At 46.2% G+C, this 26,976-nt stretch overlaps 1 protein-coding gene across 9 annotated transcripts; it reads left to right on the forward strand.

Annotated features, from left to right (window-relative positions):
- Positions 1-1,361: 1,361 nt before the first annotated feature.
- On the forward strand, positions 1,362-25,326 carry DMBT1 (deleted in malignant brain tumors 1). Of its 9 annotated transcripts, none has more exons than XM_030453053.1 (28): positions 1,362-1,420; positions 4,966-5,277; positions 6,334-6,579; positions 6,908-6,970; positions 7,774-8,085; positions 8,332-8,379; positions 9,175-9,486; positions 9,747-9,794; positions 10,588-10,899; positions 11,161-11,208; positions 12,002-12,313; positions 12,574-12,621; positions 13,414-13,725; positions 13,988-14,035; positions 14,829-15,140; positions 15,403-15,450; positions 16,247-16,558; positions 16,822-16,866; positions 17,664-17,975; positions 18,238-18,285; positions 19,140-19,184; positions 19,934-20,245; positions 20,425-20,454; positions 21,145-21,295; positions 21,608-21,819; positions 22,079-22,251; positions 22,829-23,217; positions 24,458-25,326. In XM_030453053.1, the coding sequence occupies exons 1-28, from the start codon at positions 1,366-1,368 to the stop codon at positions 24,741-24,743; spliced, it is 5,151 nt and encodes a 1,716-aa protein (XP_030308913.1). In that variant the 5' UTR covers positions 1,362-1,365; the 3' UTR covers positions 24,744-25,326. The 9 variants fall into 9 exon arrangements, with proteins under 9 accessions (XP_030308913.1, XP_030308917.1, XP_030308918.1 ...); XM_030453057.1 differs by having other exon boundaries at positions 15,406-15,450; positions 16,819-16,866; XM_030453058.1 differs by having other exon boundaries at positions 13,991-14,035; positions 16,819-16,866.
- The last annotated feature ends 1,650 nt before the right edge of the window (positions 25,327-26,976 follow it).

The following is a 26,976-nucleotide window of genomic DNA, read 5'->3' on the forward strand; positions in this document are numbered from 1 at the left end:
CTAATGACTGCCCCTGGGAGCAGTAAATTTGAAGGAATACAAGAAATACATTAAGAAATATTCTTAACCGATTTCTGAACCTTTTTTTCCCCCATTTGATGGGTCAAAGGAAAATTTAGAATGAAGTTGCAGCCTCTGTAATTTCCTTAATTATGCATAAAATCCACAGAGTTTTCTGCACAGTTCTCACAAAAAGCTATCAGCAGACCCTGCTTGTCCTGATGCTTTTTTGCCATCCAACAGTCTCTCAGTAAAAAGAGTTTTGACTTGAACTTTAAAATGCCAAAAAAGAAAGGGTTCATATTAGGGCTGGAGGTGTTGACTTCAGTTCCAAGGTTCTTTAGGTGTCCCATAGTGATTGGCTTATAAAGCCTGGCTCAGTCTCTCTCCTTCACTGTCTGGTGCAAAAAACCCTGGTGTTGAGGCAGAGTTAACCCTTACACATCATGGCATGAGCTCCTCTCCACTTATGGCTGTGGCCCAAGGTATCTAGCAAACAATATTTCATACATCTCTCAAGTCAACTTCTCTTGCTGCCCCTCCAGCTCTCTTTTCCCAGGTCCTGGACTGGTAGCTTAGCCCAGGATCACTGATGTGAGGCCTTTCCTCACATCTCCATCACATTGCCTCTCCAGTGGCTTCCACATCTAGTAAGAGGTTGCAGCCACCCTTTTCCTTAACCTTCTTATTTTTGCCTCTGCTGATAATGGCAGAGTTACTGATGGTGCTGTCAATTTTGATATAAACCAACTCTCTTGATTATTAGCTATCTTCATGATGCATTCAGCAGCAACCACAATTCTGGTGGGTTATGTTCAGACACTCTCCCAGTCATACATGAATAGGGCCACGGGGGCCTATCTTATTTTATTTGAATATGCCAAAGCTGTAAGAAATTAATGGCTCCTCAGGGAGACTTGCCTCACTAGTTGGAGCCAAGTTATGAACCTTTTTTATCATTTTACTGGAGGAAACCCATTTATGTTTCAAGATTCCACTTGCCAAGGAATCTTCCCATAAGAGAAAAACACTGGGATTCACCAGACAGAATGGAAAGGTACCTTTGGATAAGAGCTTATTTTCTTTGTACAATGAGATGATTGTGAAACCTAGAGTAGTATAAATATTTCCTTCCAGGCAGTGGACAATGTTGCTCTGGAGATATTATCTTTCTGTATAACCCAGGAAGCTACAATATCTTGATTAACAAATCAAACGTATTTTTGTTTCAGATCAAAGGACTGTGACTGTTTTATTGGTCTCCTGTAGAAAGAGAAACCCATAGAGCCACACCCCTTCAGAAGTAGAAACTATATATTCTGGTGGTCCTACCCATCAGCAGCATTTGAGGAGATGGGTGCCCTGATGATTTTGACATGGCTGCTCTTGTTAGGCCCAGCAGCTCTGGAGGCTAAATCAGGTAAAGCATCTACACTTGTTCCAGAGAGCATAAAAAAAAAGTTTGGGGTTCTATGTTGATTCCATGAATAGAAAGCATATTCATGCTGATATTGGTTTTGGGTAAAAGATTAAAGGGGTTATCTGGATGAAAGAGATAGCAAAGTCTTATTCTACTAAAAATTATGGGTTAATTGTCATAGTGAATAGTAAGAATGATTTTGACCATTTAGGGGGGTTCATTTTGCTGCCACAGTACTTGTCTTAGTACCGTGTGTCACTGTAATATTTGTGTGTTTGAGCAGGTTGTGAATGAGTCATTCTTCCAGTTCCAGAAATTTGATCTGAGAATTATGGAAGAATTTATATATTTATTTTAAAAGGTATATTTATTCCAGATCATATGTGTGCATATCTTTGCTATATGTTCAGTATTGCTTCTATTATTTGATTCTTCTTGATCTCATGTGCAATTTAACAAAATGTTATAACAAGAAGCTGGTTTTGATAATCTAGCACTGTGGATAAATGAGGGACCTCTAAAATTATGGATGAGTCACTGTGGGAACAGTCACTTCCTCTGCCACGGGCTCTTCCAGGGCTGCAGATCCACATCTGACCCTCTCTGGGATCCTGAACAGGCTGCAGCTTCACCTCTGCCCACCTGGGACACTTCAGTGGCTACAGATCCACATTGACCCCCCTGAAGTCTTTCAGGGACTGCTGCCCCCTGCTCCTTCATGGGCTGCAGGGACACAGCTGCCATCTCACCACAGGCTGTGGGGACATCTCTGCTCAGGAACCTTTCCCCCTCCTTCTGCACTGACCTTGGGGTCTTTGTCATTGCTCTCTCACTTCATCTTCTCCTTAGCTCTTCAGATCCCTTTTTAAAATACTTTGGCAGTTTTGCTTCCCCTTTCTTGGAAATGCTACAGGGGTAGCCTGACTGGGTTGCTTCTGACTGACAAGAAGGAAAAACGAGCAAATCTCTTTTAAATACCAACCGTTTCCCAGATAAGTCACTTTACTCCTGTTACTCTGCATTCCCAGAGCCACATCCATCTTCCCATCTCTGTTCAGCTGGGGCAGAGATGGGGCAGGGATAGGAATCAGGGGACCTTCCATCAGCTTCTCCCAGGAGCCACCCGTGTGTCCCCCCTGCTTCCAAAGCACCCCTGTGCTGACCCAAGACAAATACTTTTCTATTTTCATTGACTTTTTTCTTATGTGATCAGTTTCTCTCTCCTAAGTGACTTAGCGACTTTGGGCTCAATAGTTCCACCTTGTCCTGTTTTCTTCATCTTCCCTCTGCTTGCAGGGTATAAGCTGCTGCATTCCTGATGCTGCAGTTCCTCTCTCTGCTCTTGGCTGGAAGTGCTGTATTTGTACAACCACAAGCTTTTCCCTTTTTGACACCATTAAAGTGGGAGGCAGGATGCAGCCAATCTAATTACATGCCCAGCCGATGGTTATGCTCTTGTACTGATGACAGACCCTGAATGAAAGCAGAAAATCATAGAATTTCATAGAATCATAGAATTGTCAGTGTTGGAAGGGACTTTTAAGATCACCCAATTCCACCCCCCTGCTATGGGCAGGGACACCTCCCACCAGCTCAGGTTGCTCAGAGCCCTCTCCAGCCTGACGTTAAAAACTCCCAGGGATGTGGCTTCCATCATCTCTCTGGGCAGCCTGTGCCAGGGTCTCACCACTCTCACATTGAAGAACTTCTTCCTAAAATCCAATCTAAATCTCCCATCCTCTAATTTGAATCCATTTCCCCTTGCACTATCACTACCTGACAAATAAAACTGGATTAGGTCAGCTTTGACCTCCTAATCCCAACTCATGCTTTTTTTTTTTTTTTTTTTTGCTGGGTTTGTTATTTCACTTCTCAAAAATCCTGTGGCTGTAATTCAGAAAAATGCATGTCCAAGTAGATATTTGAAGAAACAGATCACATATAAGTCAAGGGGCACTTTTGTAACTTCTCCCTTTGAATTGCCAGTTATATGCATCCAAAAAAGGATATCTTTAGTTTGGACACTCTCTTTACTGTTCTAATAAAATAACAAAGAATTAAATGCAGTGAAGAAATCCTGGAGCTCTAAATTTACTCAGCATTTCATAACAAGCTAAACGTGTATTTGGCAGGGATGCAAAGTACAACAAGTGCAGCCTGGATGTTTTGATTTGCAAGGTGTAACTGCTGCAAACCTTAAATTACAACACTTTCTTGCTTGCTTAGACTTGGTCGTAAAGTCTTTAATAAACTTCTTCACAAAAAAATGATCTCTAAAGTAAGGATTTTCTTACTGTTCACTGCAGAATGTCTAAATAAGTCGACTTGGTGGGAAAGCAGGTGAGCTTTATCCAAATGAGGACAGTAATCAGATGTATATGTGATAGATTATTAAACAGCTCTTTATTTGTACTTCTAATGGCATTTTACTGGCATATAAGAAATAAAGCAATAAGATTCCTATTGAAATGTTTATAATCCTGCTGAGACCATTGTCCATTCTGTTGAATACAGTAGAATTCCACCACTGAAATTACTCTTTAAAAGCAGAGGATTTGGTTGTGATGTGTGGACTCAAGGTCCTTAAAATTATCCTAAAAATTTTAGAGGAGGAAGAGAAATTCTTGCTAGTTACATTTCATAAAGCAGGGATGAAAAACAAAACATGGCCATTGTTTTCTCTAAAACTCTGAAACCTTTATGTAGGATTGATTTGGTCTAATTCTGACATAATTTTAAACAGAGTAATGCACTTCTTGTCATCCTTCAGTAGCGCATATCTCATGAACTGGAATTTGTTTGCCTGGTAATTTTTATGTGGCAGCATTGTAGCAGCCCCATGAGCATTAGGTTAGGAAAAAGCCATAGTCTCAGCTGTCCAGTCTGCACCCAATGTGTCCTTCAAGCCTCAGCGATCTTCTAGAGTCACAGCTCTGCTTTCTCCCCAGCACCCAGGTCCAGAGAGGCTTTGTAGAAGTATCCTGTAGAAGTGCTTTTGGTAAGAGATGGGTTGAGGGCAGGAAATCTGTGCTGTACATCCTGAATTCCAGTAGGATTCAATACAACTTGTGACATCTCCTTGTTTTTTAGCACAAGGCATTTATAGAACAGTGAATTAAAGAAATACATAAACATGAAATCTGTTCTCGAAACATGTCATTTTCTTCCAGTTATCAAAGTGGAGAAAGAAAAATGTAGTGCTATTTCCTTAATACCATTTTATTTAGATTTTGTTTGGATGCTGAAATTATTTTTTTCTCCTTTGCTTTCCTGTTCTGCTTTTCTGATTATTAAAGAGTCTTTGTTTCCTGCCAAAATAGTTTGTGCTTAGCCTGCTGCCTACATTTTCTGTAGAGATCTTGCATAAAATGCATGCAGCTGATCTTGAGATCTGGAAGAGAAAAAGAAAGGTGTGTATCACCTCTGTCCTCACAGGCATTAAATATCAGGTTAGGCAAGCACCTACTGGGAATGATGTCTTCTTAATGGTTATTCCCAGCTTATTTGCCTGACTGTTTTTGTGATCAGTTCTCTCTCTCCCAAAGTGCCCCATCTGCAGCTGGTGAACGGAAGGAACCGATGTCAGGGTCGTGTAGAGGTCTATTACAGAGGACGGCTGGGGACAGTTTGTGATGATTTCTGGGACCTTGCTGATGCCCAGGTTGTGTGCAGGCAGCTGGGATGTGGTGAGGCCATTGCAGCACTTGGAAGTGCTTACTTCGGGCAAGGCTCAGGTGACATCTTGCTGGACAACCTGATGTGCAGAGGAAATGAGGTCTCCTTGTTTCATTGCAACCACAACGGGTGGCGTAGGCACAACTGTGCCCACTATGAAGACGCTGGTGTTGTCTGTTCAGGTGCTGTCAAGTTTTTTTTTTTTTAAACACTTTTGCTATAAATTGCACTCAACATACATGTGGCAGCATGGGGAGGGGGGAGGGAAGGGTTGAAGACTTCCTCCTCCCATGTTATTTCATTTATTCAAGACATATGGTGGAAAGTTATACAAGATATACCAGATAAATATCTAAACTTTCTTACTACTTTATTAGGAAGATTTTTTTCTCAATGAAAAGGCACATTCCCTCTGAGAAGGCCTTTTCTCTAGAAACAGAGTCTGATATTCCAACAACCCCAGTCTTTTCACTCCACTCACCCTTCAGAGCCACCTATACTCATGTTTTCAGTCTATACTCATGTTTTTTCACTAGGGTAGTAATCAAACTGTGCTTGCTCACTCCATGCAAAGCAGTTAAAAACCCCAAATATCAAATATTCGCTGCAGTAGGCAGAAATTTATTCCATCTAATCACCCAGAAGTAACAAAGGGAATACGGGCACAAGTTAAAACTAGAGACAAAGCTATAAGCAATGTTCATCAGGGTGGAATGGGGTTAGGTGAAACTCATCACAAACCTTAATGCATTCTTTATGGGCAAAAAAAAAAAAATTCACAGCAACGACCCCAACTGTCTTTGCCTTATTTCTGTACTTTTCAAGTTTTTCTTCAAGTTTAGGGTCATTAATATTCTTTTCCTTTGCAAATAACTATCCATTTTGAGTGCTCTCTCACCTTGATGTTTCCTGATTTTACTTTCTCCCTCTTTTTTGAGAACAACTAGTTTGTTTATGTTTTATTTTCTCCTGTATTAACAACACATCATTATCAACTGAGACATGGCTGATGAAAACAGCCCTGTTCAGGTGTTTTATACGTATTGCAAATTTCTACATTTTCTGGAAGAGGAAGAACTTGGAAAGGTGAGTTCACACTAGAGGAAAATATGAGAAACATCAGTGCTTTGTATTTTAAAGAAAGCAACAAAACTTGCTCCAACATCCCTATTATATCCATGCTGTGTTCAGTGGCTCTTTAAATGCCATTTATTTCTTCCTTGCATTTGTCCCTCCAGAGCCTACAACAGAGTGGCCATATGCAGAACAATATGACTTCCATACAGACAGCAATGACTACAGCAACGATGACTTTATACCAGTGGTGAGCATCACAGCATCAACCCCCCTGGAGACAACCTCCACATCAGAGGAGACCACAATAGCATCAACGAGTCCTGAAATGGAGACAACATCCTTAGAGTTCAAAACTGCTGCAACATCAACATCCCCTTTGCAGACCACAAATTGGCTGGAAACAACAGGTAATTCAAGTCAACCACACCCATCCCTGGCTTTGTAACATCAATGAGGGCCCTCTTCTCTTCCTCCTAAACAGCCTTCCTCTTCAAACCCCAAAACCACAACAGTTCCTACAATGTCTTCCTCGGGTAAGTCTGTTTCTTCATCTTTCCAAGTGCTCCTTTGAGGTGTGGCAGTTCCTAGTTCTTAATATGTTCGAGCTGTATCACTTGGACACTACAATATTTGGGAGAGAAGTCCTTATTGCTTCAAATCCTAAACACTGCCCCTATATCTTTATGATCCTGCTGCTGGATCTACAAGGTTCTCACTTGCTTCTTTCCCTCCCAGCTCTACAAGAGACAACAACAGCAGCCTATAGCAAGCAGATACTCAGCGGAACTGTTCGTTCAGGTGGGTCTGAATTTGTCATTCTTGGTCTGGATGCTTCCTTTGGTGGTACCAGGGAGTGGCTCACAGGGTGGGGTTTGGTGTTGTCCATGGCAGAGAAGAGCAAGGAGAAGCAGAGCCTAAAGAAGCAGAGGGTGACAGCCCCGCTGGCCTGATCTTCTCTGTTTCTGATCGTGCTGCTGGGGATGGAGTTCAAGCGGTGCTGATTTCATGGTGGCAGTGAAGATGCTGGTGTTGAGTGCTTGGGTGCTGTTCCTTTTCCTCCTAAGTATTTGGGGGTCTTGCAGGAAGGGGTCCTCATTGTCCCCATTAATTGGTATCTTGGAGACATATTCAAAGACTGGGGTTTTTACTGTACCCACCACTGAAGATCAGCCCTGATGAGCCCAAGCTCTCCATCTCCCACCTGACGAGTTGGCATCAGCCTCCCCACTGCTGGGAGGTAACCTGGTCGTGCTACTGCACCTACAAGTTTCTCACTTGCTTCTTTCTCTTCCTCCTTCAGTAGATACCACAACAGAACTCTATAGCACACAGAGCAACAGCATAACTGTTCCTTCAGTTGAGTCTGAAATTATCATTCTTTGTCTGGATGCTTCCTTTGGTGGTACCAGGGAGTGGCTCACAGGGTGGGGTTTGGTGTTGTCCATGGCAGAGGAGAGCAAGGAGAAGCAGAGCCTAAAGAAGCAGAGGGTGACAGCCCTGTGGGCCTGAAAGTTCTGGAGCATTGTCAATGTCTTGGCGAAGTGAAGGTGCCTGTGTGCAGGAGGGTTTTGCCATGGTTTCCATGTCTCCTTGTCTCCAAGGTGCCTCCCTGAGCCTGGTGAACGGCAGTAACCGGTGTGAGGGCCGTGTAGAGATTTTCTACTCTGGGGCCTGGGGCACCGTCTGTGATGACGATTGGGACCTGCAGGATGCTGAGGTGGTGTGCAGGCAGCTGGGATGTGGCTTTGCTTTGTCTGCTCCCTCAAATGCCCACTTTGGACAAGGCTCAGGCAACATCTACCTGGACAACGTGCGCTGCGCTGGCAGTGAGTCTTCCCTCCAGGTGTGCCAGCACCGTGGCTGGGGTGTCCACAACTGTGCCCACAGTGAAGATGCTGGAGTTGTTTGCTCAGGTACCATTGCTTTTGCTTTCTAAAGACTGAACGCTTTGACCACACTTATGTCTATCATGGAGCCACAGCAAATATTGTGGTTTTTCACTGTTTTTCACACACGGAGGAAGATCAAATTCCTGATGCCCCCAAGCTCTCCATGGAACACCTGATATGGTGTCTACAACTTCCAAATTGCTGGAGATAAGGTGGCCATGCTCTTTCATCCAAAACTGTCCTCACTTGTTTCTTTCTCTTCCTCCACAGCAGCTTCAAACCACACAGCCACTACTGCTCCAACAACACCTACTCCAGGTGAGTCTCCTTTTTCATCTCTCCAAGAGTTCCTTTGAGGTGTTGCAATTCCCAGTTCCTAGGTAAAATTTTACCATTTGCACACTAGCACACTTGTGGAGAGAAGTCCTTATTGGTGCTAACTGTTTCAATCCTACACTCTGATCTTCTGTGTTTCTGATCATGCTGCTGGGGATGGAGTTCAAGCGGTGCTGATTTCATGGTGGCAGTGAAGATGCTGGTGTTGGGTGCTTGGGTGCTGTTCCTTTTCCTCCTAAGTATTTGGGGGTCTTGCAGGAAGGGGTCCTCATTGTCCCCATTAATTGGTATCTTGGGGACATGTTCAAAGACTGGGGTTTTTACTGTACCCACCACTGAAGATCAGCCCTGATGAGCCCAAGCTCTCCATCTCCCACCTGACGGGTTGGCATCAGCCTCCCCACTGCTGGGAGGTAACCTGGTCGTGCTACTGCACCTACAAGTTTCTCACTTGCTTCTTTCTCTTCCTCCTTCAGTAGATACCACAACAGAACTCTATAGCACACAGAGCAACAGCATAACTGTTCCTTCAGTTGGGTCTGAATTTGTCATTCTTTGTCTGGATGCTTCCTTTGGTGGTACCAGGGAGTGGCTCACAGGGTGGGGTTTGGTGTTGTCCATGGCAGAGGAGAGCAAGGAGAAGCAGAGCCTAAAGAAGCAGAGGGTGACAGCCCTGCTGGCCTGAAAGTTCTGGAGCATTGTCAATGTCTTGGGGAAGGGAAGGTGCCTGTGTGCAGGAGGGTTTTGCCATGGTTTCCATGTCTCCTTGTCTCCAAGGTGCCTCCCTGAGCCTGGTGAACGGCAGTAACCGGTGTGAGGGCCGTGTAGAGATTTTCCACTCCGGGGCCTGGGGCACCGTCTGTGATGACGATTGGGACCTGCAGGATGCTGAGGTGGTGTGCAGGCAGCTGGGATGTGGCTTTGCTCTTTCTGCAACATCAAATGCCCTCTTTGGACAAGGCTCTGGCCAGATCTACCTGGACGACGTGCGCTGCGCTGGCAATGAGTCCTCCCTCCAGGTGTGCCAGCACCGTGGCTGGGGTGTCCACAACTGTCGCCACAGTGAAGATGCTGGAGTTGTGTGCTCAGGTACCATTGCTTTTGCTTTCTAAAGACTGAACACTTGAAAAAGAGGCCCTTGTTGTCCCCATTTAGGTCTATCATGGGGCCACGGTCAAATATTGTGGTTTTTCACTGCCTCACTCTGAGGAAGATCATATTCCCTAAGCCCCAGAGTTCTGCATCATACACATGATATGTTGACACCAGTCTCCAAATTTCTGGAGATAATGTGGCCATGGTCTTTCATCCAAAACTGTCCTCACTTGTTCCTTTCTCTTCCTCCACAGCAGCTTCAAACCACACAGCCACTACTGCTCCAACAACACCTACTCCAGGTGAGTCTCCTTTTTCATCTCTCCAAGAGTTCCTTTGAGGTGTTGCAATTCCCAGTTCCTAGGTGAAAGTTTGTCATTTGCACACTACCATACTTGTGGAGAGAAGTCCTTATTGGTGCTGTTTCAATCCTACACGCTGATCTTCTGTGTTCCTGATCGTGCTGCTGGGGATGGAGTTCAAGCTGTGCTGTTTTCATGGTGGCAGTGAAGATGCTGGTGTTGAGTGCTTGGGTGCTGTTCCTTTTCCTCCCAGGTCTAGGGAGCCTTTCAGGAAGGGCCCTCGTTGGCCACATTAATGTGTGTCTTGAGGATAGATTCAAAGACTCTGATTCTTATGCTCCCACCATTGAAGATCACCCTCCTGATAACCCCAAGCTCTCCATCTCCCACCTGATGAGTTGGTATCAGCCTCCTCACTGCCGGGAGGTAACCTTGTTGTGCTACTGAATCTGCAAGGTTCTCACTTGCTTCTTTCACTCCCAAATCTAGAAGGTTGGGAGACAAGATCCCCTCATTCCACACAGATCTTCAGAGGAACTGCTCCTTCAATTGGGTCTGAATTTGTCATTCTTTGTCTGGATGCTTCCTTTGGTGGTACCAGGGAGTGGCTCACAGGGTGGGGTTTGGTGTTGTCCATGGCAGAGGAGAGGAAGGAGAAGCAGAGCCTAAAGAAGCAGAGGGTGACAGCCCCGCTGGCCTGAAAGTTCTGGAGCATTGTCAATGTCTTGGGCAAGAGAAGGTGCCTGTGTGCAGGAGGGTTTTGCCATGGTTTCCATGTCTCCTTCTCTCCAAGGTGCCTCCCTGAGCCTGGTGAACGGCAGTAACCGGTGTGAGGGCCGTGTAGAGATTTTCCACTCCGGGGCCTGGGGCACCGTCTGTGATGACGATTGGGACCTGCAGGATGCTGAGGTGGTGTGCAGGCAGCTGGGATGTGGCTTTGCTCTTTCTGCAACATCAAATGCCCACTTTGGACAAGGCTCTGGCCAGATCTACCTGGACGACGTGCGCTGCGCTGGCAATGAGTCCTCCCTCCAGGTGTGCCAGCACCGTGGCTGGGGTGTCCACAACTGTCGCCACAGTGAAGATGCTGGAGTTGTGTGCTCAGGTACCATTGCTTTTGCTTTCTAAAGACTGAACACTTGAAAAAGAGGCCCTTGTTGTCCCCATTTAGGTCTATCATGGGGCCACAGGTCAAATATTGTTGTTTTTCACTGCCTCACTCTGAGGAAGATCATATTCCCTAAGCCCCAGAGCTTTGCATCATACACATGATATGTTGACACCAATCTCCAAATTTCTGGAGATAATGTGGCCATGGTCTTTCTTCCAAAACTGTCCTCACTTGTTCCTTTCTCTTCCTCCACAGCAGCTTCAAACCACACAGCCACTACTGCTCCAACAACACCTACTCCAGGTGAGTCTCCTTTTTCATCTCTCCAAGAGTTCCTTTGAGGTGTTGCAATTCCCAGTTCCTAGGTGAAAGTTTGTCATTTGCACACTACCATACTTGTGGAGAGAAGTCCTTATTGGTGCTGTTTCAATCCTACACGCTGATCTTCTGTGTTCCTGATCGTGCTGCTGGGGATGGAGTTCAAGCTGTGCTGTTTTCATGGTGGCAGTGAAGATGCTGGTGTTGAGTGCTTGGGTGCTGTTCCTTTTCCTCCCAGGTCTAGGGAGCCTTTCAGGAAGGGCCCTCATTGGCCACATTAATGTGTGTCTTGAGGATAGATTCAAAGACTCTGATTCTTATGCTCCCACCATTGAAGATCACCCTCCTGATAACCCCAAGCTCTCCATCTCCCACCTGATGAGTTGGTATCAGCCTCCTCACTGCTGGGAGGTAACCTTGTTGTGCTACTGAATCTGCAAGGTTCTCACTTGCTTCTTTCACTCCCAAATCTAGAAGGTTGGGAGACAAGATCCCCTCATTCCACACAGATCTTCAGAGGAACTGCTCCTTCAATTGGGTCTGAATTTGTCATTCTTTGTCTGGATGCTTCCTTTGGTGGTACCAGGGAGTGGCTCACAGGGTGGGGTTTGGTGTTGTCCATGGCAGAGGAGAGCAAGGAGAAGCAGAGCCTAAAGAAGCAGAGGGTGACAGCCCTGCTGGCCTGAAAGTTCTGGAGCATTGTCAATGTCTTGGGGTAGAGAAGGTGCCTGTGTGCAGGAGGGTTTTGCCATGGTTTCCATGTCTCCTTGTCTCCAAGGTGCCTCCCTGAGCCTGGTGAACGGCAGTAACCGGTGTGAGGGCCGTGTAGAGATTTTCCACTCCGGGGCCTGGGGCACCGTCTGTGATGACGATTGGGACCTGCAGGATGCTGAGGTGGTGTGCAGGCAGCTGGGATGTGGCTTTGCTCTTTCTGCAACATCAAATGCCCACTTTGGACAAGGCTCTGGCCAGATCTACCTGGACGACGTGCGCTGCGCTGGCAATGAGTCCTCCCTCCAGGTGTGCCAGCACCGTGGCTGGGGTGTCCACAACTGTCGCCACAGTGAAGATGCTGGAGTTGTGTGCTCAGGTACCATTGCTTTTGCTTTCTAAAGACTGAACACTTGAAAAAGAGGCCCTTGTTGTCCCCATTTAGGTCTATCATGGGGCCACGGTCAAATATTGTGGTTTTTCACTGCCTCACTCTGAGGAAGATCATATTCCCGAAGCCCCAGAGTTCTGCATCATACACATGATATGTTGACACCAGTCTCCAAATTTCTGGAGATAATGTGGCCATGGTCTTTCTTCCAAAACTGTCCTCACTTGTTCCTTTCTCTTCCTCCACAGCAGCTTCAAACCACACAGCCACTACTGCTCCAACAACACCTACTCCAGGTGAGTCTCCTTTTTCGTCTCTCCAAGAGTTCCTTTGAGGTGTTGCAATTCCCAGTTCCTAGTGAAAGTTTGTCATTTGCACACTACCATACTTGTGGAGAGAAGTCCTTATTGGTGCTGTTTCAATCCTACACGCTGATCTTCTGTGTTTCTGATCGTGCTGCTGGGGATGGAGTTCAAGCGGTGCTGATTTCATGGTGGCAGTGAAGATGCTGGTGTTGAGTGCTTGGGTGCTGTTCCTTTTCCTCCCAGGTCTAGGGAGCCTTTCAGGAAGGGCCCTCGTTGGCCACATTAATGTGTGTCTTGAGGACAGATTCAAAGACTCTGATTCTTATGCTCCCACCACTGATGATCACCCTCCTGATTACCCCAAGCTCTCCATCTCCCACCTGATGAGTTGCTATCAGCCTCCTCACTGCCGGGAGGTAACCTGGTTGTGCTACTGAATCTGCAAGGTTCTCACTTGCTTCTTTCATTCCCAAATCTAGAAGGTTGGGAGACAAGATCCCCTCATTCCACACAGATCTTCAGAGGAACTGTAGCTTCAGTTGGGTCTGAATTTGTCATTCTTTGTCTGGATGCTTCCTTTGGTGGTACCAGGGAGTGGCTCACAGGGTGGGGTTTGGTGTTGTCCATGGCAGAGGAGAGCAAGGAGAAGCAGAGCCTAAAGAAGCAGAGGGTGACAGCCCCGCTGGCCTGAAAGTTCTGGAGCATTGTCAATGTCTTGGGGAAGAGAAGGTGCCTGTGTGCAGGAGGGTTTTGCCATGGTTTCCATGTCTCCTTGTCTCCAAGGTGCCTCCCTGAGCCTGGTGAACGGCAGTAACCGGTGTGAGGGCCGTGTAGAGATTTTCCACTCCGGGGCCTGGGGCACCGTCTGTGATGACGATTGGGACCTGCAGGATGCTGAGGTGGTGTGCAGGCAGCTGGGATGTGGCTTTGCTCTTTCTGCAACATCAAATGCCTTCTTTGGACAAGGCTCTGGCCAGATCTACCTGGACGACGTGCGCTGCACTGGCAGTGAGTCTTCCCTCCAGGTGTGCCAGCACCGTGGCTGGGGTGTCCACAACTGTGCCCACAGTGAAGATGCTGGAGTTGTGTGCTCAGGTACCATTGCTTTTGTTTTCTAAAGACTGAACACTTGAAAAAGAGGCCCTTTTTGTCCACGCTTAGGTCTATCATGGGACCACAGTCAAATATTGTTGTTTTTCATTGCCTCACACAACAGAAAATCTAGTTCCTGATGCCCCGGAGCTTTCCAAAAAACGCATATGATATGTTGACACCAATCTCCAAATTGCTGGAGAAAATGTGGCCTTGCTCTTTCATCCAAGAATGTCCTCACTTGTTCCTTTCTCTTCCTCCACAGCAGCTTCAAACCACACAGCCACTACTGCTCCAACAACACCTACTCCAGGTGAGTCTCCTTTTTCATCTCTCCAAGAGTTCCTTTGAGGTGTTGCAATTCCCAGTTCCTAGGTGAAAGTTTGTCATTTGCACACTACCATACTTGTGGAGAGAAGTCCTTATTGGTGCTGTTTCAATCCTACACGCTGATCTTCTGTGTTTCTGATCGTGCTGCTGGGGATGGAGTTCAAGCGGTGCTGATTTCATGGTGGCAGTGAAGATGCTGGTGTTGAGTGCTTGGGTGCTGTTCCTTTTCCTCCCAGGTCTAGGGAGCCTTTCAGGAAGGGCCCTCGTTGGCCACATTAATGTGTGTCTTGAGGACAGATTCAAAGACTCTGATTCTTATGCTCCCACCACTGAAGATCACCCTCCTGATTACCCCAAGCTCTCCATCTCCCACCTGATGAGTTGCTATCAGCCTCCTCACTGCTGGGAGGTAACCTGGTTGTGCTACTGAATCTGCAAGGTTCTCACTTGCTTCTTTCATTCCCAAATCTAGAAGGTTGGGAGACAAGATCCCCTCATTCCACACAGATCTTCAGAGGAACTGTAGCTTCAGTTGGGTCTGAATTTGTCATTCTTTGTCTGGATTCTTCCTTTGGTGGTACCAGGGAGTGGCTCACAGGGTGGGGTTTGGTGTTGTCCATGGCAGAGGAGAGCAAGGAGAAGCAGAGCCTAAAGAAGCAGAGGGTGACAGCCCCGCTGGCCTGAAAGTTCTGGAGCATTGTCAATGTCTTGGGGAAGAGAAGGTGCCTGTGTGCAGGAGGGTTTTGCCATGGTTTCCATGTCTCCTTGTCTCCAAGGTGCCTCCCTGAGCCTGGTGAACGGCAGTAACCGGTGTGAGGGCCGTGTAGAGATTTTCCACTCCGGGGCCTGGGGCACCGTCTGTGATGACGATTGGGACCTGCAGGATGCTGAGGTGGTGTGCAGGCAGCTGGGATGTGGCTTTGCTCTTTCTGCAACATCAAATGCCTACTTTGGACAAGGCTCTGGCCAGATCTACCTGGACGACGTGCGCTGCGCTGGCAATGAGTCCTCCCTCCAGGTGTGCCAGCACCGTGGCTGGGGTGTCCACAACTGTCGCCACAGTGAAGATGCTGGAGTTGTGTGCTCAGGTACCATTGCTTTTGTTTTCTAAAGACTGAACACTTGAAAAAGAGGCCCTTGTTGTCCCCATTTAGGTCTATCATGGGACCACAGTCAAATATTGTTGTTTTTCATTGCCTCACACAACAGAAAATCTAGTTCCTGATGCCCCGGAGCTTTCCAAAAAACGCATATGATATGTTGACACCAATCTCCAAATTGCTGGAGAAAATGTGGCCTTGCTCTTTCATCCAAGAATGTCCTCACTTGTTCCTTTCTCTTCCTCCACAGCAGCTTCAAACCACACAGCCACTACTGCTCCAACAACACCTACTCCAGGTGAGTCTCCTTTTTCATCTCTCCAAGAGTTCCTTTGAGGTGTTGCAATTCCCAGTTCCTAGGTGAAAGTTTGTCATTTGCACACTACCATACTTGTGGAGAGAAGTCCTTATTGGAGCAAACTGTTGATATCATAAATACAGTTCCTCTGTGTTTTTGGTCGTGCTGCTGGGGATGGAGTTCAAGCAGTGCTGATTTCATGGTTGGATGTGAAGATGCTGGTGTTGGGTGCTTGGGTGCTGTTCCTTTTCCTCCTAAGTATTTGGGGGTCTTGCAGGAAGGGGTCCTCATTGTCCCCATTAATTGGTATCTTGGAGACATATTCAAAGACTGGGGTTTTTACTGTACCCACCACTGAAGATCAGCCCTGATGAGCCCAAGCTCTCCATCTCCCACCTGACGGGTTGGCATCAGCCTCCCCATTGCTGGGAGGTAACCTGGTCGTGCTACTGCACTTACAAGTTTCTCACTTGCTTCTTTCTCTTCCTCCTTCAGTAGATACCACAACAGAACTCTATAGCACACAGAGCAACAGCATAACTGTTCCTTCAGTTGAGTCTGAAATTATCATTCTTTGTCTGGATGCTTCCTTTGGTGGTACCAGGGAGTGGCTCACAGGGTGGGGTTTGGTGTTGTCCATGGCAGAGGAGAGCAAGGAGAAGCAGAGCCTAAAGAAGCAGAGGGTGACAGCCCTGCTGGCCTGAAAGTTCTGGAGCATTGTCAATGTCTTGGGGAAGGGAAGGTGCCTGTGTGCAGGAGGGTTTTGCCATGGTTTCCATGTCTCCTTGTCTCCAAGGTGCCTCCCTGAGCCTGGTGAACGGCAGTAACCGGTGTGAGGGCCGTGTAGAGATTTTCCACTCCGGGGCCTGGGGCACCGTCTGTGATGACGATTGGGACCTGCAGGATGCTGAGGTGGTGTGCAGGCAGCTGGGATGTGGCTTTGCTCTTTCTGCAACATCAAATGCCTACTTTGGACAAGGCTCTGGCCAGATCTACCTGGACGACGTGCGCTGCGCTGGCAATGAGTCCTCCCTCCAGGTGTGCCAGCACCGTGGCTGGGGTGTCCACAACTGTCGCCACAGTGAAGATGCTGGAGTTGTGTGCTCAGGTACCATTGCTTTTGTTTTCTAAAGACTGAACACTTGAAAAAGAGGCCCTTGTTGTCCCCATTTAGGTCTATCATGGGGCCACGGTCAAATATTGTGGTTTTTCACTGCCTCACTCTGAGGAAGATCATATTCCCGAAGCCCCAGAGTTCTGCATCATACACATGATATGTTGACACCAGTCTCCAAATTTCTGGAGATAATGTGGCCATGGTCTTTCTTCCAAAACTGTCCTCACTTGTTCCTTTCTCTTCCTCCACAGCAGCTTCAAACCACACAGCCACTACTGCTCCAACAACACCTACTCCAGGTGAGTCTCCTTTTTCATCTCTCCAAGAGTTCCTTTGAGGTGTTGCAATTCCCAGTTCCTAGGTGAAAGTTTGTTATTTGCACACTACCATACTTGTGGAGAGAAGTCCTTATTGGTGCTAACTGTTGATATCATAAATACTGTTCCTCTGTGTTTTTGGGCGTGCTGCTGGGGATGGAGTTCTAGCTGTGCTGATGTCATGGTGGCAGTGAAGATGCTGGTGTTGGGTGCTTGGGTGCTGTTCCTTTTCCTCCCAGGTCTAGGGAGCCTTTCAGGAAGGGCCCTCGTTGGCCACATTAATGTGTGTCTTGAGGACAGATTCAAAGACTCTGATTCTTATGCTCCCACCATTGAAGATCACCCTCCTGATTACCCCAAGCTCTCCATCTCCCACCTGATGAGTTGGTATCAGCCTCCTCACTGCTGGGAGGTAACCTGGTTGTGCTACTGAATCTGCAAGGTTCTCACTTGCTTCTTTCATTCCCAAATCTAGAAGGTTGGGAGACAAGATCCCCTCATTCCACACAGATCTTCAGAGGAACTGTAGCTTCAGTTGGGTCTGAATTTGTCATTCTTTGTCTGGATTCTTCCTTTGGTGGTACCAGGGAGTGGCTCACAGGGTGGGGTTTGGTGTTGTCCATGGCAGAGGAGAGCAAGGAGAAGCAGAGCCTAAAGAAGCAGAGGGTGACAGCCCCGCTGGCCTGAAAGTTCTGGAGCATTGTCAATGTCTTGGGGAAGAGAAGGTGCCTGTGTGCAGGAGGGTTTTGCCATGGTTTCCATGTCTCCTTGTCTCCAAGGTGCCTCCCTGAGCCTGGTGAACGGCAGTAACCGGTGTGAGGGCCGTGTAGAGATTTTCCACTCCGGGGCCTGGGGCACCGTCTGTGATGACGATTGGGACCTGCAGGATGCTGAGGTGGTGTGCAGGCAGCTGGGATGTGGCTTTGCTCTTTCTGCAACATCAAATGCCTTCTTTGGACAAGGCTCTGGCCAGATCTACCTGGACGACGTGCGCTGCGCTGGCAATGAGTCCTCCCTCCAGGTGTGCCAGCACCGTGGCTGGGGTGTCCACAACTGTCGCCACAGTGAAGATGCTGGAGTTGTGTGCTCAGGTACCATTGCTTTTGTTTTCTAAAGACTGAACACTTGAAAAAGAGGCCCTTGTTGTCCCCATTTAGGTCTATCATGGGGCCACGGTCAAATATTGTGGTTTTTCACTGCCTCACTCTGTGGAAGATCGTATTCCCTAAGCACCAGAGCTTTCCAACATACGCATATGATATGTTGACACCATTCTCCAAATTTCTGGAGATAATGTGGCCATGGTCTTTCTTCCAAAACTGTCCTCACTTGTTCCTTTCTCTTCCTCCACAGCAGCTTCAAACCCCACAACAACTACTGCTTCAATAGCCTCTATCCCAGGTGAGTTTTGGGGTGTTTCCTCTTCGGTGCTGGATGCATGATTCTCCCCAATGCCTCATTTTGGGTCATGGTTGTCCCAGCAGCATCTCCTCACTTTCTGATATAGGTGTTGGATTTGGTAGCAAAGAGCAGGCTTGTGGGATTTTTTTTGTGTGGAGGATGGGTCAGGACTTGGGGAAGGAGGTTTCTGTCCGTTAGTAAAATGACGGGAGAGAGCCCCAGGCACTCTTGATTTACTGCTCCAGTGTTGTTTTTCCATGGCCATTGTTGTTTTCATGGCCATTGCTTGTTGATGGCCATGTGCCCACCAGCTGCCTCAAGCCTGCTGCATTCTCTGCCCTTTCCCTTTCTTTGTGAATGGCCAGACATAGCTGGTAAGTCCTGGCCATCCAGCTCATTCCCTGCCTATCAGCAGGACACTGCTGGGCACAAGAGGTGAAGAGTTGGGACATGCTGGCCTGAGCCTGCCCTGCACAGGTCTCCCTCTTCATTTTGCCCATGACAAAGGTCCATGGTGGTTTGGGATGCTGCCTTGGAGGAGGTGAGATGCTGCAGAAAGGTGGCTGCAGTCATGATAGGTCCAATCCTTGCTCTGAAGCCATCCCAGTGTTCCTGCGCCAAATGGATGGGAATAACCCCCTTGCTCTCTCCTGTATGCTTGGTGGGACAGCTTAGGGTGCAGGTGGGTGCCCTGAAGCCAAGGCAGGATAGAGCCCCACACTCTGCACCCAGTAGTGCTCCAGACTTGCTTTTCCATGGCCATCACCATGTCCATTGTTAGTTTCATTGTCGTGCCCACTGCCACGAGCCTCCTGCATTTGCTTCTCTTTCATTCACTCCCTCTTCTTCCCCAGCATCTCTGGATCCAACTTCTCCTGCTGAATGGCCAAGCACAACAGGTAATTCCCACCCAGCTCATTCCCAGCTTTGCAGCCAGCCCAGCACAGGAGGGCAGAAGGGGACACACACAGGGTTGCTGCTGCTCCTCTGGCTGTGACATCTTCAGGGTTTATGGGTGATCCCCCTCAGAGTTTTGGCCACACTCAAGGAGTTCAAAGGGTTTTCTTCTAAATGCTCCAGTGCCCCAAGCAGCCCCCAATTTTTATAATCAGTCAGACAATGGAGCACCACTCTGGCCTATCTGTAGTGGAAACAATAAGTAATAACAAAAGCACAGGCATTAGCTGTAAGTGGAAGTGATGATTCTTCCCACTTACGGGCTTGAGAAGAATTAGGAATGAGGGATTTTATAAAGGCTAATAGAAGCCAATCTCACAATAATGACTTTTTCAGTGCCTCCTCATTACTTCCTTCTTTATAAGAATGAATAGCTCGGTCTCCATTCAGTGCTAAGTGTACTCTGGGCTTCTGGATTTCTCTTTTTTTAATTTATAACTTTTAATTTTTTTTTTTGGACCTGAATATTAAGCATCATTTATTGCTGACAGCAATAATTTTCAAGGCAGCTCCCCCAGCCCGTCAGGGTGAAGCCACCTTCTCCACAGAGCTTTTGGCTCTGTCACTGCCCTCCTCCGGTCCCTCTGGGTCTGATGCAGCTCTGTCACAACCTCTCCAAAGCATCCAGGAGGTGAGAGGCAGGTGGTTCGGGCTGGGCTGCCCCTGACCCAAACCTTTTGCCTTGTCCCAGGCATCCACCTGCGGCTGTCGGGCGGTCTTAATGGCTGTGAGGGCCGTGTGGAGCTGGAGCGGGGCAGCATCTGGGGGACAGTGTGTGATGATCTGTGGGACCTGCGGGATGCCGAGGTTGTCTGCAGGCAGCTGGGATGTGGCCGACCCATGGCAGCCCCAGGAAACGCCCGTTTCGGCCAGGGTTCTGGCCCCATCTTCCTGGATGATGTGGAATGCCGCGGGGACGAGCCCTCTCTCCAGGTGTGCCAGCACAGGGGATGGGGTGTGCACGACTGCACGCACAGCGAGGATGCCAGCGTTGTCTGTGCAGGTGGGTGGGATGCAGGGACCACCAGCTCCCCCATCCCCTGTGCCTGGCCCCCGTGTTCCCATCCACTCCATGAACACAGCCCCATCGTTGTACTCTATGCACCAAGGTGGGGCCATGGCTGTGCCTCAACACTTTTCTCCTCGCCAACATGTCTTACTCTTCTTTCTTCACATTTACAGCTGCTCCAGAGACCCCAACGCATCCATCAGGTAAAGCTCTTCTAAGTCACTTCCCACTTTTTAAATTTGTTTAATGTCTCTCTGTTCGGCCTTTCTTTCTTTCTTTCTTTCAAGTGTAGAGCTTGCACTTATCTTCCTGTAAAGGAACTTTTCATAGTTTTTGTGTTTATCATAAGAATTTTGTGTCATTCATGCTGGCAGGAAAGTGAAAGCTTATTTTGAAGCTATGCTCATAGGAGAAACGAGATATATTTAAAACTTGGCCCAGCAGCCTGGAGTGCTTATTTCAGTCTGTGACCATAAAATCGCAGAGTTTCCCAGAAGAATTGCAGCTTATTTATCCCCTAGAGTCCTTAGGGGAATAAAGAGAAGCAGCAGAGTAACTGAGGGGGTGCTGTCTCTTAAGAAGGTACTTCCATTTTTACTGTCATGGCCCCTCCCAGAATTAGACCTTGGCTGCAGAAAGGAGAGAGCAGAATAGAAAGCATCAAGGTGTTACCAGCCCAGCCTGAAGAGGGTGGTCTGACACCAGGGATGTGACAGGAAATCCCAAATGCAACACGAAAGTAAACCTAGAGCAAACCCAAATATTTGCTTTGATTTGAGTCATACAGAATATCACTTGCAGCCAGCAGGAGACCTGTGGATAAGATGTGTACAGCTCAAGTGCAATGTTGTAGAACATCCTGTAAGTAAATTCTCTTCCATTTCTTTCTGCAGCACCTTATTTTTGTGGTGGCTCAGTCTCAGGTTCCTCTGGGATACTGCAAAGTCCCTTCTACCCTGGAAGTTATCCAAACAACGCTGACTGCGTGTGGGAAATACAAGTGGAAAACAATTTCCGTGTTATGCTCATGTTTAGAGATATTTTGTAAGTAAAACATTGATTCCTGGGCAAATCTCAAAGTCAAAACTTACTGAAGAAGCTTGAAAACATCTTTGAAACAGTCAACTTTCCCAATTTTAAAGATACATTCAATAACATCCAGCAGTTGGGAAACTAGAACAAAATCTGGATTAGTGCAGTATCTTTTTTTTCCAGTATATTTGCTACAGTTGCATACAAAACAAACAAAACTTCTGCCATGAAAACTTTAGGTGCTGCAAAATTTTATTAGGTGCTAGGCAGCTGAATCAGATACATTTGAATACATTTGACAAGGTGCTGACATTTCTTCACCAGGATGCAAAGCAGCAGGTGTCAGTATGACTACATTGAAGTCTACGATGGGCCTCCACACTCTTCCCCTCTTCTTGGGAGACTTTGTTCTGGTTCCTTTCCCACGTTCATCTCTTCTTCAAACATGATGACCGTTCGCTTCCACAGTGATTCTAACTACACCTTTGGAGGGTTTCTAGCTCACTACTCCTCCATTCCAGCAGATCAGAACACTAGTAAGTTCCCTGTTGGGGTTTCTCAAGGGAGAAGGTTGTTTACTGGTTTTGTTTGCCTGGAAAATATTTGTATGTGTTTAAGATGTCAGGGAAATCAAATGATGTATGTGAAACATGATGGGTTTGGTGTGTGTACTGTCTACCTTCCAAATTAAGACAAAAAAAAATAAAAATAAGGCATTAGGGTTCAATTACAACCTTCGATCATTAACACATTGCTGGAGGAGTCTCTAACATAGATTCTCTCTTCTTCCACCAGCTCTTCTGTGCTTGCCAGACTACATGCACGCAGTGGTTAGCAGGGACTACCTGGAGTCTCAAGGCTACTCGGCTCAGATGGTCACCCTGAACAACAGCAGCTGTAGGCCAACAATCACCTCACAGGAGGTGATATTCAACATCCCCTACAATGGCTGTGGGACAACACAAGAGGTACAGTCACTGCAGCTTGCCCTGCATTGCAGGATCCACTTAGAACAGACTGCATGGAACGGCTGTTGTGGTCCCCACTGCAAAGAAGTGAACCAACAGGACCCAGAGGGTTTTAGCTTTCTGTGTCCTCCCCATGCTTCATAGAAATGAGCTTCTCAGGTGGAAAGCATGGGAGAAAGTTACATGAGCTTTCCATTATTTAAAGTAAATGGAGAGTTTTAAGTTCAGGTTTGGGATGACTGTGGTCAACCCAATAATAACATTGGTGTCAACAGCCAATGCAGTTTGGTGTTCAATGAGCTGGCTCTGTCTTGGATTTAACAGTTTTTCTCTGATTTCTGTTTAGTTTCAGCAAGTTCATTTCGTTTATACTTCAGGAAGTTTATTTACAATGTGTAGGCAGAAAAGACAAACACTAAGCTTCTGGGTTGAAAGAATTTAAGATGAATCTACAATTTTAAGTAAATATTATAATTCATATATAGTTCATATAATAATTCATATTGCTCTATCAAAGCTTAGAACATGAAACCTGACAAAAAAAGCAATTCCTAATTTTAAATTACATGTTAACCAGGAGAACGATGACACAATCAACTATTCCAACATGATCATAATTACATCTTCTGGAAACATAATCAAGAGGAAAAAGAACATTCATTTACATATCAGTTGCAAGATGCTACACAACACATGGATGAAAGTGATGTATGCTGCTGAGGATACTATAGACCTGCAAGAAAATCAGTTTGGAAGATATGACTTGAACATCACCTTTTATGATTCCTCATCATTCTTGCAGCAAGTGCACAGCTCTCCATACTACGTTGACTTGAACCAAAATTTGTACCTTCAAGCTTATCTTCACAGCTCTGACCCAAATCTGTCTGTGTTTGTGGACACATGTGTGGCATCTCCTGATCCTCAAGATTTTAACACTCTGGTCTACAATATCATCAAGGATGGGTAAGAGCTTTTTCCAGTCATTAGAAACATAGCTGTAACACCCTTTCTGCATGTATTTAAAAGAACAGAGCCAGTCTAAATTGGTTTAGCTCTCATTATCAACACTGTTAAAAGGCTTTTTGTTTGTTTGTTTTGGGTTTTTTTTGTTTTGTTTTGTTTTGTTTTGGGTTTTGTTGTGTTGTTTTGGTGTTTTTTTTTTTTTTAATTTTTAAAGTATGAGCCTGAAAATAAGAAATGGCATTTGGACCTTACTAACATTTTGTTCCATCTTCTTCATCCTTGTCCTATATGCAAAATTCAAAGTAATGGGAGTGAGGTGGATGAGATTTTGAAAGGTGGCAGCAGGAATCTATCATTCCAGGGGTTAACCATTTCAGTAAAACCAGGTGCATTTTAGCACAGATGTTAGTAAAAGTCTATTCTCCCTTCTACACACCTATCATAGTGTCCTTCTCTTGGGAACAAAAGAAAAGAAAAGAAAAAAAAAAAGTTGCCAAAGCTCTAACTGCCTTACCTGGAGTACTGCACCCAGTTCTGGTGTCCCCACCAGAAGAAGGACACAGATCTGTCAGAATGAGTCCAGAGGAGGGACACAAAGATGATCCAGGGGCTGGAGCACCTCTGCTCCCAGGAAAGGTTGAAGGAGCTGGGATTGTTCAGTCTGAAGAGAAGACTTTGGGGGGGTGGACCTTAGAGCTGCCTTCCAGTCCCTGAAGGGAACCTACAGGAAGGTTGGAGAGGGACTTCTTGATAGGCAAGTTTATTGACAGGACAAGGAGAAATGGATTTAAACTGAAGGAGAATAGGTTTAGACTGGATATTAGGAAGAAGTTCTTTAGTACCAGGGTGGTGAGACTCTGGAACAGATTGTCCAGGGAAGCTGTGGCTGTCCCCTCTGTGGAGGTGTCCAAGCCCAGGTTGGATGAGCCTTGAGCATCCTTGTCTGGATGAGAGGTGTCCCTGCCCATGGCTGGGAGGTTGGAGGAATGAGCTCTGAGCTCCCTCCCAACCTAAGCCATTCTATGGTTCTGTGATTCATAGGACTTAAATCTGGTTTTGGGTTTGTTTGTTTTTTTGTTGTGTTTTGTTTTTTGGTTTTTTTTAATCTATATTATGCTATAAGAGTTGCAATTCTATCTTACTGTGTTCTCAGTGCCTGGCTGTGATATTACCTACTGTGTTTTTAGAGGAATGTACGTGTTTTTTTAATCCACCAAAACTGACTCTCCTTTCTTTCTAGCTGTGTTCAAGACTCTTCCTACACCACATACAACTCCCCCAGCAGCCACTTTGCTCGCTTCAAGTTCAATGCCTTTGAGTTCATGAACCACCACAGTTTGGTTTACCTGAGGTGTGAGCTGGTGGTCTGCAGGCTCCAGGACCATTCCTCCCACTGCTACCGGGGCTGTGCCAGGAGGTTCAAGAGAGATACAAGTTCTGCTGAGGAAAAAGTCAGTGTGGTTGTGGGACCCCTTCAGCTTCGTGAAGGGAGTGCTCAGAGTAGCAGTACTGGTAAAGCCAAATAAATATCCCTTGTATTTCCTCTCAGACCACTTAGGTCTTTATCTACAATGCACCATTACAGTGCTTGAGAACACTTTTGTAATCCCAGCACTTCTTAAGTGATTAAGAAATATTTTCCACATTCGTGTCACAAGCTGCTTGGTACAATCATTGCATCATTTTTCTCCTCTTTGTTTCTCTTCTCTCACCCTTCTAGGACCATTTATCTCAAGCTTCACCATTTTGTGAGCTGGAGAAAAAAAAATGAATGAGGCATCAATAAGTGTTTCAAGGTTTTTTAAATGGAAAGGAGATTTAATCTGGATAAAAGTAGTAAGCCATGTCTGGAAAGGAAATGTAAAAAATTATCTTACCAGGATATCTGAAATTGTGGCTATGCAGTGTTCTAATTATTTTACTCTTAATGCTAAATTACTCATTGATATAATGATAGATCTGTGCTTATTTATAAAATGCAGAGATTTCCAAGCTAATCTGTTACATGAGCAGTGCAATTCCAAATCAAAGGAGGGAATATTTCGAAAGCAATAATTCTATTTTGTCTTTCAAAGACTCTGTGATTAAAATACAAAGAACTATTTTACTGTGTTGAAGAGTTTGGTTTGTTGGATTAAAGATTCACCAAGCCCCTGCTTCTGAAACATTACATAGGAGATGTCTAAAGATGTCAGTGTAGGTTAATCTTTTTCTTTCTGCATATGCAAATTCCCCCAAAAAACATCTGCCTAGAAGGCAGATTGCTGACTACTCAGAAATACCTTTCCTTTTGTTTTCCACCACTTTCTCCTGTGTGTCACAGACAAAGTGACCCACGTTGTTTAGGGCACTTTTAAGGACCTGTCTCTGCATTTTCCCCACCCCATGTTTCCTCCCAAGAGCAGGTGCTTCTTTAGTCCCTGGGCATCCTCCCCCACCCAAGCAGGCCCTGCAACCACTGCTGTTGGAGCATCTCCAAAGGTGAGGAGAGAGGAAGGGTGGCAGAAACTATTTTACACACCAGTGAGGAATAACTGTCCTCTACAGGATGTTTCTCTGTGTGAGAAGGTGTTCCCTCCAATGTTTGACTTTCTGCCTGTTGCTTGTGTTTGGGAACACTTCTACATGATGCTGTGAAGGGGTGTGGGGTACCTCAGTGTTGGATGGATGTTGGCACAGCTCTGTGTGGCTGAAGCATGGCACTTTAATGGAGTTAAACTGTAAAGGGTGGGTAAAAAATAAAATATCATCTGGTGGTAGCAAAGTCAGAAGATGTGTCCAGACCTCAGAGGGGAAGACTCCTTGGTTCCTCATTGACAGTAGGATGTATCTGTAGAGCTGAGCACAGAAATCATCATGTCCTGAGAGCTCTGGGAAAAACTTCCTCATCCATTTTAGTGCAGATATTGTTGCTCTTTTCTCTCCTGCCATTTCTGTTATCTCCTCACAACTCCCAACTCCTGCTCCTGAGATCCCTGGCACAGACTTGTGCCTTCACTCCACATCATGGCACCTGACCCCATGACCACCACAGAGCCACCAGGTCCCTGCCACTGCCTCCATCCTCCCTGACAGCCACCCCAATGCCACCTCCTCCTGAGTTACAGCACCACTGCTTGCCCAGACCATCAAAAGCATTTCAGCTGCAGCTTCCCTCTGCACCCTCAGGACCACCACCCCAGCCCAACATCTTTCTGTCAGAGGTTTCCTCAACTTGCCTGGACAATCTCTTCTCATGCTAAGGAAATTACCATCACTGTTGAAAAGGCTTTTCATGTCTACCCTTAGTTTTCATTGTTGCTGTTCAACAACAGCCCTTAGCTCTTGCCCTGTTCCTCCTGACCATGGGGAGTAATTTTCTCTCTTTCTTTTGAGGTCTGTTTTACTTATTTGGAGACTGATGGTTTTTTCTGTTGTTTTTCACTTCTCTAGCTTAAATAAATCCAAAATCAAAAGAAACCGAGCTGTTAAAAGTGTTTTGTTTGCAATATTCAAGGCTGAACCACACAACCTGATCTAAAGGATTGCCAAAATAATTGGAAACTAGTGACACAAACCCTACACTCAGCAGACCCATAAATCTCACCCAGCACTTTGAATCTCAGTCAGAAGACTTTTCAGATCTCATCAAAATGTCATTTAAATGTTGGGAATTTCATATCTCCTTCCCAGTAGGCAATGTTTTGTTCAATTTTTAATATTTTTAGTTGCTGATCGTGATAAAATTATTTCTTTATTTTTCCATGGTTGTATATTTTG

Source organism: Calypte anna, chromosome 6 (assembly GCF_003957555.1).
Source record: "Calypte anna isolate BGI_N300 chromosome 6, bCalAnn1_v1.p, whole genome shotgun sequence".
NCBI classification, from domain to species: domain Eukaryota; kingdom Metazoa; phylum Chordata; class Aves; order Apodiformes; family Trochilidae; genus Calypte; species Calypte anna.

What these genes read in the sequence shown, in the direction of transcription:
- DMBT1 (XM_030453051.1), top strand. Translation starts at nt 1,366, where the DNA reads ATGATTTTGACATGGCTGCTCTTGTTAGGCCCAGCAGCTCTGGAGGCT. An exon ending in TGCTGGAGTTGTGTGCTCAG is followed by an intron (nt 10,900 to 11,160) that starts GTACCATTGCTT and finishes CTTCCTCCACAG; the next exon opens with CAGCTTCAAACCACACAGCC. An exon ending in TCCAGCAGATCAGAACACTA is followed by an intron (nt 21,820 to 22,078) that starts GTAAGTTCCCTG and finishes TTCTTCCACCAG; the next exon opens with CTCTTCTGTGCTTGCCAGAC.